We start from the raw sequence: 12,988 nt of genomic DNA on the forward strand, positions 1-12,988 counted from the left end.
CCCTTTTACCTGGGAAGAAGCCCCACTGAACTCAACACTGTAAGAGACCCTTAGTGAGTGAAACCTGGGAGCTGGCTGAAGTAGCAGGCCAAGCTCCTCGGAGTGCGATAGGTTAAGGTCTCGTCCACATTTCCATTTATGCCACAGGTTCTAGGCATTTGTGCCACAGGTTCTAGGTCTGTGATTTGTAGGCACGAGTATGAGTGGTTTCCTTTTTTTTTTTTTTTTTTTTTTGTCCCACCAGTTTCCCACCAGAAAACCCGCTGTTTGCCACTGAATCTAAGGAAGTGTTTGGCCTTTAAACATTTGCTCTGATTCAGCAGTAAAACATGGGTTTCCCCAGGGAAGGTGCAGAGACACACAAAAAAGTGCTTGGACACAGACCTGGAAAGCTTGGACCTGTGCCTAGAAAGCACAGAGCACAGGTAAGTGTGGATGAGCTCTGAGGTTGACTCTTCAGGGGAGGTGTGGGAAACCTTTGACACTTCAGATGTTGCTAAACTACAACTCCAAACAGCACCAGCAAGCATAGCCAATTCCTAGGGATGGTGGGAGTTATAGTTCAGCAACATCTGGAGGACTAAAGGTCCCCACACCTCCAGGTCTTCAGGCAGCGCTCTGTCACATGATCTCATAACCAGTCCTTTTAACTGGAGAATAGAAGCTAGAAATTTCTGCATGCAAAGCCTGCTGCCCCACCACTGACAGAGGGCCTTGCGTTCGCCACAAGCAACACTTGCAGGATTGTCAAACTTTACAATTAACATGTGGTATTAGTGCAGTTTCCTGCACAGGGTTCACAGCTGGGCGGGAAACCAGTTACTTTCATCAACAGCAAAAACACCCCTTTCCCTCTTGCATTCACAAGTGACAGAGGGCTGGTTAACAGAGTGTCCTGCTAACTGACATTGTAGCCTATCCAAAAAGTGATTCTCTGTGGTGGCATTGCACCAGGGGTGGAGGAAGGGGGGTGAGATGGGTGCAGGCTGCCCTAGGTGCCACCATTGAGGGGGGTGACAAAATGCTGGGTGGCACTCACTGCGGGGCCTGCAGTGCGCCCGAGCCATGCATCTCTCCTGGGAGAGACGTGGTGGCTTGGGCGCATGCAGGCTCTGCACTGTCCAAACAGTCCGCCCACTGTGGGCAGCTGAGGAGGAGGAGGCAGGCAGACTATGGAGGCCCCACGGTGCCCGAACGGCTTCCTCCGCTGCTGCATTGCACAGAGAAACAGGTAATGTTGAGCTGGTTCTATACTTGGAAGTGGAATGAGGTGGCAAAATGGATTGTAACACTTTCAGGCTACAAATTTGGGGGTTCCACTTTTGATTGTGAACACAAACACAGAGCACCCAGCAAACAAAATATGAGCACAGCTGGAAGAAAGATTCTAGCCTAGCCCTTTGAATGCTATGCTGGCTTTCTGTTTGCAGGGAGGGAGTTTAATTTTAAAGTACAGTAGGTGTTGTTGGGTTCACATGGCCATCAGTCCTAGCTAGCATGGGATGATGAAAGTTGCAATCATGGATTTCCTCACTATGGCTTTAAAGGCTCCTTGCAGTTTTGTCCAATAACATACAGAGGGAGCTAGGCTTAGGAAAAATCCCACCTGTGGCTTCTGCTGTATCACAGAGGGTGTTCTTCACGCATGCAAGTTTTTCATAATATCTGTGCAACATGAAGTCCATATCCCCACCACCATTTAATCAGGATTTACTCTTTCCATAGAAAATAAATTAAATTAAGAGCAAACTTGTTGCTATCAATCCATCTGCAATATATTAACAATCTGTTTGCAATATTATGTCCCTATCTGGAAGAACCGTAACTTGAATGTACATGAACTTTGCCAAGGAAACTCTGGGATGTTTTGCCGCTGCAGACACATTTCAATGTCACATCAGGAAGCCAGTAATTCTGTATGCTGGTCCCATTCAATCTATCAAGATGGAAGAAACCCAAACATGAGAATTGTGGGGGTGAAGATGTGGCAGTGGCAGATCATCTGGCATGCCGCTCTAGCATGTATCAGCTTTCAATTCACTGATAACATATGACAGCCACATGAACATTAAAAAGAGAATGCAATGCAACGCCATGCATGCTACTTAGATCCTTTGATTTTAACGAGTCTACTCTGAGCATGACTAACTGGATCTCACCCAGAGTTCAAAGCACATTCTGAATTCTCTAAACCACTTTTTAAGTTACGTGTCTGCACACAGCAGGCACGTCCCAAACCTAGTTTGTTTTCTGTATAAAATTGGAGACACAGTTTCACTCTAACACCCCAAAAGGATTACATTTAGAGTAAGGAAACAAACAGTCTGCTCTCAAAAGAGCCCACTGCCAATATGTTTCTACATGTCACTATTCTGGCTACAACTCCTCAACCCACCTAAAAACCACCAACTCAAACTAGCAACTCATGCAGATATGCAAGAGACAGCCTTCTGCAATGAGAGAGATTTGCGGTGCCTCTGCACTGGGACTGACTGGTGGATGTAACTACAGCCAGCCAATGGTGCAACGGAAAAACCTTTGGAAGGAGGCAAGACTGAAATGAAGATTTATTCAAAGATGCAGCAGGCAGCCTTATCTGTGGGTGAGTGCTTTGCACTCACAAAAAAACTCTCATGCTTAAAATAATGCATTTAGTACACTTGCAAAAGCCCTCCTACTAGTTGGTGGAGCCAGGAATGTAGGTTTTATATGAGGAACTGAAGTGTTGCCAATACCCACAGCTAACAGAAGGTGCCTACCTGGGGCCAGTGCTGGTCTTCCTCCCCCCAGGAAAGGACTGACCTCCCAAAACACAATAAGATTGCATGATGGTGCCCTCCAGAACCCCCCTCGTGTCCATTACCCGCGTGTTCCTGCCAGACAACCTCTTGATGACCTCAGAGACAAACCACTTCATTCTTTCGAAGTCCTGGTTACTGACGCTGCCTGAGCCATCAATCAAGAACACAATATCTGTTGGGTGGGTAGTGCATTCTGGGGGATACATAAAGGAACATTTCAATCTACCTTATATCCAGTGGTGTGGTGGTAAATTCTGAAAGCTCATCATGACAGCCACCCACACCGCCAAAGAGAGTTTATGAAATCCCCAAAGGAGAGTCCAAAAATGCAGGCGCTGAGTTGATCCATTCTTATACACACACATGCGTACACCGAAGTTCAACAATACATAGCTTAATACCCAATTCATTAGGATCAGCACAACTTCAATCCTATGCACAGTTTCCTAGGAGTGATCACTATTAAGCAAACCAACTTAATTTTCACTTCCTGAAACAATTGCAAACCAAAACATGCCATCCTTCTAAACTTGCACTTCTCCAAATTTTGCGGTGCAGTTCTCCAACCAAGCAATGTGTACATAAATGTGTATATTAGGGGAAAGTGTGCATAAAAATACATATATGAATGAAAATAACATGTAAAATGCATTAAATAGGTAAAATTGTTTGCAAAAATGTGTACAGTGGTACCTCGGGTTACATACGCTTCAGGTTACATACGCTTCAGGTTACACACTCCACTAACTTAGAAATAGTGCTTCAGGTTAACAACTTTGCTTCAGGATAAGAACAGAAATCGGGCTCCGGCAGCGCGGCGGCAGCAGGAGGCCCCATTAGCTAAAGTGGTCTTCAAGTTAAGAACGGTTTCAGATTAAGTACGGGCCTCCAGAATGAATTAAGTACTTAACCCGAGGTACCACTGTATATTAGGAGAAATCCATGCTAAAATGCTGAAATTTTTTCATAAGGACTTTGAAACACGCAAACACACACACACACACACACACACACACACACACAGCGCACTATGGAAATAAGGAGAACTCAACTTGAAATTTGCAAATTGAGAGTCCAAGAGCAATTGACAGATTCACTCATCCCAAAGTCTCACCTGGTAAGATCTCTGGAAATTGCTGGAATTTTTGGAGCTTTTGATCCAGAAGAAAACAGTAGCCGTTCAGATACATGTTTGTTCCACAGGCCCTGTGTACTGTGGGGCCGCACACCTTTCAAGTGAACAAAGAGGGAGTTTTCATGATATGTTCAAATTTGCTGAGTATGCTATTTGACTAGGAGAGGATTTTAATCTGGGCCCATTCAAACTCAATTCTTTCCCTCCAACAATGCCAATTTCCTACCAGAGTGCCAGAGAGAGAGAGAGAGAGAGAGAGAGAGAGAGAAGAATTTACCAAGATTTGAGAATCCCTGGCAACCAAGGACAGACCAAGGGACATATTGACAGCATCTATAGGCCCTGAAAGAAATAATAGTAATCATGCTGAGATTATTAATCGTTAAGAAGGGAGAAGAACAACTATATTAACTCAGTGGCAGAGCATTTGCTTTGCACTCAGAAGGTATCAGATTCAATCCCCAGCATCTCCAGGTAGGGCTAGGAAAGAACCTTCTCTGAAACCCTGTACAGCAGCTACCAGGCAGTACTGAAGTAGATTGATAGGCCCTTGCCTTAAGGGGCTTACAGTCTAAAAGCAGGTGCAGGGAAACAACAGAGGGCATGGGGAAGTGGAAACAGAGATAAACAGGGGGAGACAACCTGGTACCTTCCGGATGCTGTTGGGCAGCAAGTCCTGTCATCCCTGGCCACTGACCATTCTGATTGGGACTGATGGGCATTGGAGTCCAACAACATCTGGTGGTCATCAGGTTGGCAAAGGCAGCTTTATAGCAATCTCAGATCTGTAGGGAAGCCTCGCTCTGACCTCAGGCTACTATAGCCTTACAATTTAGAAACTATTCTCACTTCCTCCTCTTTGTCGCTTCCCACTCACTTCTCTTGAACTGAAACTCAGACATCCTACCTCACTCAGACAATCCAGTCCCAAATTCTGTAAAAAAAACACCTTACTCACTCCTGCAACAGCGACCACAAGCCCAGGCTACCCTGACCCCATACCTCCCTCTCCCCTCTCTCTGAGAGAACCTGGACCACCATTTGGCTTTTCCCAGATAGGACCAGCTTCATTTGAAACTTAGAAGTTACCTACGTTGGATGCTAATCTCCGTACAGCCACTTGAACTGTAGGTGCACCGGTAAAGTTTACCAATTTCGTTCACTCGTCCATGCTGAAGTGGGGCACCGACAAGCACCCTGAGGTGAGGGAGGCAATAGGCAGGTGATTAGTATCTATACAGTGACACTTTATGATGTAACCTGAGCCAGGTGTGGGGAACCTTTGGCCCTTTAGATGTTTCTGCAACTCCCATCACCACTGAGCATTGGTCATGTTTGCTGGAGGCTGTTGAGAGTTATAGTTCAGCAGCATCTGGAAGGCCATGGGCTCCCCAGTCCTGCCCTAAGCAAAGAAAGAAAAGACAGTGCTCTGCCAAAAGGAGCTCACGAGACAACAAAGAGAGAAGGGAGAGAAGGGAGTGGCCAGCCAAGAAAACAAAGAATGAACTTGAGCCAAACCAGTTACTTCAGTTTTGCTTCAGCTGAGAAACAGCACTAAGGCATCAGGCCAAAAGCTGCTCAGACAAGGTGGGCTTGGGAGGGAGAGGGAAGTATGGGCGGGGGGGGGGGTCCATGCATACAGGTAGGGGTGGGAGAGAAGAAATTACATTCCATTTGCATTTTAATAAGAAATGACCTAATTCACATTTCTTGAACCAATACATGGACTGAAATACAGCTATCCTTCACAATTCACATGTCTCAAAATTTCACAATGCAGTCCTCCATTAAAGTAATGGGTAGAATTCAAAGTAGCACTAATTTCCTTAGTGCTCCATCAATGTGAGCATTATTGCTTGCCTGATGAAACAATCTCCCCTCTCCTCACTCCACACACTGTTCTGGGGGTTTTCCAACCCCATCTCTGAGCCAATGTGTGTGGGGCGGGTGTATGGAGGAAGAGAGGGGAAAGAACCATCACACTATCAGGAACTGTTGCACTGACTCCCATTTAGTTGAATCTATCTCAACATGCACAATAATGCATATAAAAGGGGGAAGTGTGCATAAAAAGCCACACAGTCATGAAAATGCAGTTCAAATGCACTACATGTTTCCTAGTATTAGTCAAAGCTGCATGGGAAAATGTGATTATTAGAACTTTGCACCAAAGTGTTGAAGATGGATAGATAGATGATAGATAGATATAGATAGATGATAGATAGATAGATAGATAGATAGATAGATAGATAGATAGATGATAGATAGCTAGATAGATATGTAGACTGCTACATAATTTAAGATTGGAGAAATGAGAAACAGAAATTGAAATGAACAGATTCATCCATCCCTATAGACAGAATAGCATGAAAGAATCTTAACAGTCATTCAGGAGAAAAGGAAAAACGTGAAGCAACTGTGGGTGGTGGAGCTGAAGAAATATAGGTTGCAAGTAAGGGAGGAAAGCCTAAGAAGTTAGGGGTCAGGTCAGGCCACTGAAAATGTCACAATGCATACAAAAAGTGTTGCCAATTAAGGGCCTTGCTGTTTTTGTTCCCCGGTGCCATTTGCCATTTTTTCATCTTCCTTCCGAGCCCTCCTCCTATGTTCCCAGTAACCCTGTCCCTGACACCGAATCAGCTTCCTCTTACTCATTCCTGGTCTGTGCCACGCTGCTCCCAAAGCTCTGAGTTCTTATCTGAAAGATGGTTGGTGTAGCCACATCCACGCTAAATCCGCAACACCATGACACCAGCACTGCAAGAGTTAAAGGGACTCTCAGTACACCACTTACACACACACACAACCCATTCCAGGTTGATTTTTTTAAAAAAAGTATTTTGTCTTTTCCAGATACAAGAAGAAAAGTGGGGACCCATACACCACAAGAGAGTACATCAAAGTTACTGCTGTAAGGTGTTTAGATAGGTCATCATTACACATACTAGTGGAAGGTTTATTTCTATAGATCTCCATGAGATGCTGGAGGCCTCTATTCATGCTCATTTTGAGATACTTAAGAAATAAAAATAAATCAAGTTGGATAAAAGGCATCTGTAACAAACGAACATTTGTCAATTTGCCCATGAAAATCAAGTTCCAAAGTTTTTCCAGCCAAGCCTCAAATCTGTATCCAAGGAATCCAAGTAGGTTACAGTATGCTGTGGTGCAACGGTCATGAGACGAATAATAAAGTCCTCATGGAAAAGTCTGAGGCATCTGAATCAACCCCTCCAGGTTAATTAACCCAGAACAATTACTATTGTTGCTCAGCATTGGAATTGAGTCAAGGCTCAGATCCAGACTTCAATCTAGTCTGAAGACAATGTGTTAAGGCAGGGCAGTTAACAGCATGGTTGGCCCTCCAGATTTTGCTGGACAACAACTCCCACCACCCATGGGATGATGCTACCTGGGACTGATGGGAGCTGGAGCCCAACAACATATGGAGGGCACCACATTGGTTATCCCTGGAGCATGTAATGAAATACTAAAGGCAAAGGCAAGTCCTCATGGAGCTGAAAGCAATTGGTCTGGGGAATGCATGCTGAAGGAAATTATTTACAGTAATTCAAATCTACATTCCTACAGGAATCTCAAAAGGGGCCAATTTTTGTTTTTTGATTTTTTTTAAAAAAAACCTTTCCAGTTCTCATCAAAATTGCCCAGTTTTCCTCACATTCTATTCATTTGATTGTACATAGCTTCTCTCTTGGATGGAGAGAACACACAAAGGACAGAGTTAAGGTCAGAGTTGCCACTACTCTGCAGCACGGTCATTGCATGAATTGTGTGTTTGGGGAGCAAGTGAGGCTAGAGCAAATTTATTTCAAACAATGAAGCCGTTTGAAGCAGGTGAAAAGAAGTAGCAGGAAGCTGCTTCTTTTTTTTAATGCTGCGTCCGTAGAATGCAAAGAGACAATAACTTTGACTATCATACAGGGCTGTTGTTTTGCAACTAGATTTCACAAGAAATAGATACACTTTGTTTGTTTTTTTCTTATCTCAATTTGGACCGAGCAGGTTGCTTTTTAAAAGATTTGGATGAGCACCCACCCACCCCAGTTCACACCCGCAGACTCCCTTGCTGTTATCACTTACCTGTGCCCAGGTAAAAAAGAAGTGCTGGGAGATCCATGCCTAGTATTATTTAGACTGGGATGAAATGACCAGTGGAGAAAAGAGTAGAAAAGCAGGGTGCCCAGCAGGCAATGGAGCTGCTTTGAAGGTAACTGGCAGCTAAACAGCTGAATACATAAAGTACAGAAGTGTAACTTTATCTGATACAGAGTCTGAGAAGAAAGCCCAGCCCTCAAGGGGAGGGGGGTGGACTAGAACAGATTGTGTGAGTCAGAAAGTGTGGCTACTGGAACGGGGTGGGAAAATAAGCAAAATGGAAAGCCAGCAAGATCAGAAGCCAAAGAAGAGAGGGCCCTGAACTGCCGTGTTAAAAAAAGGAGGCTTTTTAAAAACCCCGGCAGCTTACGCTGGGATGAGAAAAATTGGACCTGCTTGTTGAATTCTCTCACACACATGCAGCTAGTTGTTTTGTTTTATACAGGAAGTTTAACAACAAAATTGAAAAAGAAAACATCAAAAGCTCACATTAAAAATATAATGACATCCATCTCAGTTTAAACATATTAAGCCCCATTTGCACTGTACATTTAAAGCAGTAAGGTAAAGGTAAAGGGACCCCTGACCGTTAGGTCCAGTCGTGGACGACTCTAGGGTTGTGGAGCTCATCTCGCTTTTCTGGCTGAGGGTGCTGGCGTACAGCTTCCGGGTCATGTAGCTAGCATGACTAAGCCGCTTCTGGAGAACCAGAGCAGCGCACGGAAACGCCGTCTACCTTTTCGCCGGAGCAGTACCTATTTATCTACTTACACTGCGTACTTTCAAACTGTTAGGTTGGCAGGTGCAGGGACCGAGCAACGGGAGCTCACCCCGTTGTGGGGATTCAAACCACCAACCTTCTGATCAGCAAGCCCTAGATAGCATACCACTTTAAACACTTTATATCTTTCCCCAAGGAATCCTGGGAACAGTAGCTTTTTAAGGGTGCTGAGAATTGTTAGGAGACCCTTGTCCCCCCCCCCCAAAGAGTGGTTTAACAATCAACCCCTCTTTCTAGGGAACACTGCATGAGCAGATGGGCAGCTGGAGAACTTGTAAAGAATTGCAATCAGCAGTGCAGTAGAAAGAGCCTTTGATTGTTCAGAAGCCAGCCAGCGGGGGAGACATGGGAGAGCTTGAGGAGGAAAAAAGTGCCTCAGAGAAGGCTGAACTACAGGCTTGAGGTGAGAGGTGAGAGTTGCTGCTGATAGATTTCTTCACTCCATATGAGGAAAAAGGTCAAGAGGAAAAGTTGGAGGTGTGTGCCTCTGCAAGCAGCCAGCATCTGGACAAGTGGCTGTGTAAGAGAAAGGTCAAGAGGAGAAGTTGGAGGCATGTGCATGTGCAAGAGGTGACTGGGAAGAGGAGTTGCCTTCAAAAACCTTCTTTGAATTTCCAGCACTAGTAGAATCTGAGTTGTCAGTGCATCTTCAGCTCAGGGGGCTACATCCATGCCATACTTTTAAAGCACATGGCTTTTTTGCTAAAGAACCCTGAGAACTGTTGTTTGTGGAGGGAGTTGTAGTTCTGTGGTGAGTAAACTACGGTTCCCAGGAGTCTTTGGGGAAAGCCATCTGCTTTAATTGTGCACTGAATAGGTTTTAAGGTGTGGATGTGGCTAAGGTCTCACTGACTCAGAGGCCTCAGCAAAAGTACAGAACCCCCGGCCCGGCCATAGGAGCCAAATTCTAGAAGACAAGGTCCCTCCCCCCCCACAATAAAATACTTGAGAGGGCTGCCCCCCCCCAAGAGTTGGTGGGCATTGTCATTCAAATGGTCACATGCACTGCATCATGTGATTGACTGGGGGGGAGCTTACTTGGGCCCTCCAAGCTGGCACCCTTTCACCCCCAATGCCACTGGAGTCAATAGCTCCTGAAACTGGCTGGGCTCTTTTAAACATAGGCTTCACTTACATTCTGAGCTGTCCAGGATGTTACCTCCTTTGCTTCTTTTGCCTTCTCTAAATTTGATGTATTCCTTCCCTGGATTTTCTGTGAACTCTGCACTCTGACCATAGCTGTCAACTTTTCCCTTTTCTTGTGAGGAATCCTATTCAGAATAAGGGAATTTCCCTTTAAAAAGGGGAAAAGTTGACAGCTATGACTCTGACAGCCTGACCTTGTTCCATTGGACTTCTCTGCTTATTGACTTTGAACTCCTGGAACCTGACCCCCAGTTGGCCCAGTCTTACTTCCTAGACTAAACTTGGACTTCCAGGATATTATTTTGTATACTCATTATCTCTTTCACACCCACACCCACACACCACTGGGGCTGGAACTCCTCAGACCACGACCCCCTACCCAGAATGGAACATTGACCTGTCCTTAGGCCACATTTGCCTCACACATTTAAAGTAGTAAAGCAGCATTCTACATTAGCAGCTTCCTCCAAAGAATCTGGGGAACTGTCATTTGTTAAAGTTGCTAAGAGTAGCTAAAAGACCCTGTTGTGCCACCAGCCCCTATCTGTGCGATGAGATGCTCTGGCAGTCCCTGCAACCCTCTGCACCACCTTCCCTCTCTTAATAAGATGTACACCTATGAGCTGGCTTTTGGATGGGTAGTTCATGAATCCCCCTTTATTCCTTCTGCCACCACAGATCATATATATCTGAATACTCCACCCCTAGCCTAGCCAAATGAGAAGTACCGGTAGGTAGTGTCATGCAATTAATTTCTTAAACATAAATGATAAACAATGCTTATATAATCACTTGATGTACATAAGCATATGGTTTCAACTCCTCTTTCTCTTTTTCGTTGCTTTGTTTCGTATGCAGCACTGGCTTCTATATTACTGTTTCTGTCAGGGCCGGCACATCCCGTTTTGCCGCTTGAGGCGAAATGGGAAGTGCCGCCCTGCCCTGCCGCCGCACCACACAGCCTGCCCTGCCGCCTCTGGCATTGCTTCACCCCACCTCAGGGGTGGGCCCTGTCTGGTTCCTCTACTAACTAACCAGCCCTGCTTCACACCCACTGCTAACTCTCCTCCCACCCTCATTCTGCTCTTAACTGAACTCTCAACTGACTCTCAACTGCCAGCATTCAAATTCCTTTTCAAAACTCCCATCCAATCAGCATGCACCACCAACATTCCAAACTCACTCCCCCCCCCCCTTACTTCACCTTAATTCTTCCAACAGGCTTCCCTTTACATTTACCTCAGTTACACTACTGTTACACACAATATTATATACCAGAACCTCACAGACCTCTGTTGCTCTTGTACAGCTGCAATTCCCAGAATGGTTTAACAATCAATCCCTCTTTCCAGGGAACTCTGGGAATTGTACCTCTGTGAAGGGCAAAGTGCTCTCCCAGCAACCTGGCTTTATTCTCCATTGGCTTCTACCAATATAAGTGACTTCCTGTGTACATTTCTTCCCAGGTCAGCCATTTCATATAATGGTTCACGTCAATCAAACAAACCATACAGTAGTTGAGTTGCATCACTAAGTAGCAGGTCTGGGAAACCTATGGCCTTCCAGATGTTGCTCAACAGCAACTCCCATCACCCCTGGTCATTGGCCATGCAAGCTGGGGCTGATGGTGGTTGTGGTTCAGCAACAGCTAGAGGACCAAAGGTTCCCCAGACCTGCTATATTGTTTTAAATCACACTTAATCCTTCCTCTCTGAGAGTATGGTCCACAGAGAATGATGCCTTTGATTGTTTCCTATAAAGCTGTCCAATGTTGAAGCCTGCTGGTTGTTATCAAGGCTGTGGAACTGTTGCCAGTATTTCCTGGAAGCAAAATTAAAGTTTTGGCAACACAACATTTCTGAGGGTGTGGGTTGCAGATAACCATGATAGCTCCATATCAGCAGAGGTTCACCTACTAAATTTCTGTGGGTCACAGACTGCTGCTGAAAAGCATAGGAGGTGGGCAGTTGATAAGCAATTTATTTTTTTAAAGATCTGCTATCTATCTTAAACTGCCCACATTTAAAAACCACATTCATTTTCCCCCATTAATATTTTTATTCATTTTCAGTTCCACTATATCCACCTACTGCACACACCAACATATAGAGATAACAGCAACATGGAAAGAAATGCCAAATATATGGTGTTAACTACATGGTCTTAGACTTGCTGGTGGCTTCTCTTTCTGTCTTTTGTTAGGTTCATGACTTGGCCATTATTAGCTTGGTTCCCCTTGATGGTTCCTCTCTCCCAGGTGGTTCCCTGGACAGTGAAAGCTGAGGCCAGCTACTTAAGGTCAAATTTCAGTTTAACCTTCCAAACATTAATTCAAACTTTTATTTTACCCAAATATTTAAGGGGATCTGGTCCCCCACAAACTCATAACAGCATGTTTTAAAGTTTTGTAATTTTTGCTGATTTTATCATTTCAGCTTTTTATAAACTGATTTGAGGGGTTGTTTTTTCCCCAATCAAGTGGTATGTAAATTTTTATGAAATAAATAAATGGGTTTTGAATTTTTCAAAGAACATGGAGAGGGGCTATCAGCGGAGACTCTAGACACCCATTCCCTGCCCCCAGAAACACACACACTGAAATCCTACAAACACACATAAAAGCCTACAGGCATAATATGGAAATGATTGCAACTAATCCTAAAGCAGCAATCCTAACCTCTCTTATCTGGAAGTAAGCCCCATTGAACTCAGTGAGACTTAGCTCTGAGTAGACATTGCAGCATACACACACACACACACACACACACACACATAAACATAAACACAGGCCCCATATGCACTATACATTTAAAGCAGTGTTATACCACTTAAAACAGTTTTGGCTTCCCTCAAAGAACCCTACAATTCCTGAGAACTTTAGTTCTGTGAAGGGGATATGTGTCTTCTTATAACTCTCAGCAACATTAACAAACTTCATTTCCCATTATTCTTTGGGGGAAGCCATGACTGTTTAAAGCAGTATAACGCTGCTTTGAATGTACAGTGGTA

General features: G+C 44.6%; 1 protein-coding gene across 6 annotated transcripts in view; it reads right to left on the reverse strand.

Moving 5' to 3' along the window:
* The window catches only part of LOC309326445 (integrin alpha-X-like), a 31,895-nt gene extending 21,834 nt beyond the window's left edge, over positions 1-10,061 (reverse strand). For 2 of the 6 annotated variants that reach the window (XM_081835170.1, XM_081835169.1), the window contains exons 1-6: positions 8,038-8,204; positions 6,588-6,693; positions 5,030-5,133; positions 4,214-4,278; positions 3,916-4,030; positions 2,864-2,994 (exon numbers count right to left, since the gene is read on the reverse strand). In XM_081835170.1, coding sequence (XP_081691296.1) covers positions 2,864-2,994; positions 3,916-4,030; positions 4,214-4,278; positions 5,030-5,133; positions 6,588-6,693; positions 8,038-8,074 — 558 coding nt within the window. In that variant the 5' untranslated portion in view covers positions 8,075-8,204. Of the gene's footprint in view, positions 1-2,863; positions 2,995-3,915; positions 4,031-4,213; positions 4,279-4,585; positions 4,865-5,025; positions 5,134-6,587; positions 6,694-8,037; positions 8,205-9,968 lie in introns of those variants that run through there. The other 4 variants (XM_081835171.1, XM_081835173.1, XM_081835172.1 and 1 more) reach the window with 4 other exon arrangements.
* Positions 10,062-12,988: the final 2,927 nt, after the last annotated feature.

Source organism: Podarcis erhardii (genome assembly GCF_964252035.2).
Source record: "Podarcis erhardii genome assembly, chromosome: 13".
In the NCBI taxonomy this organism is placed as follows: Eukaryota; Metazoa; Chordata; class Lepidosauria; order Squamata; family Lacertidae; genus Podarcis; species Podarcis erhardii.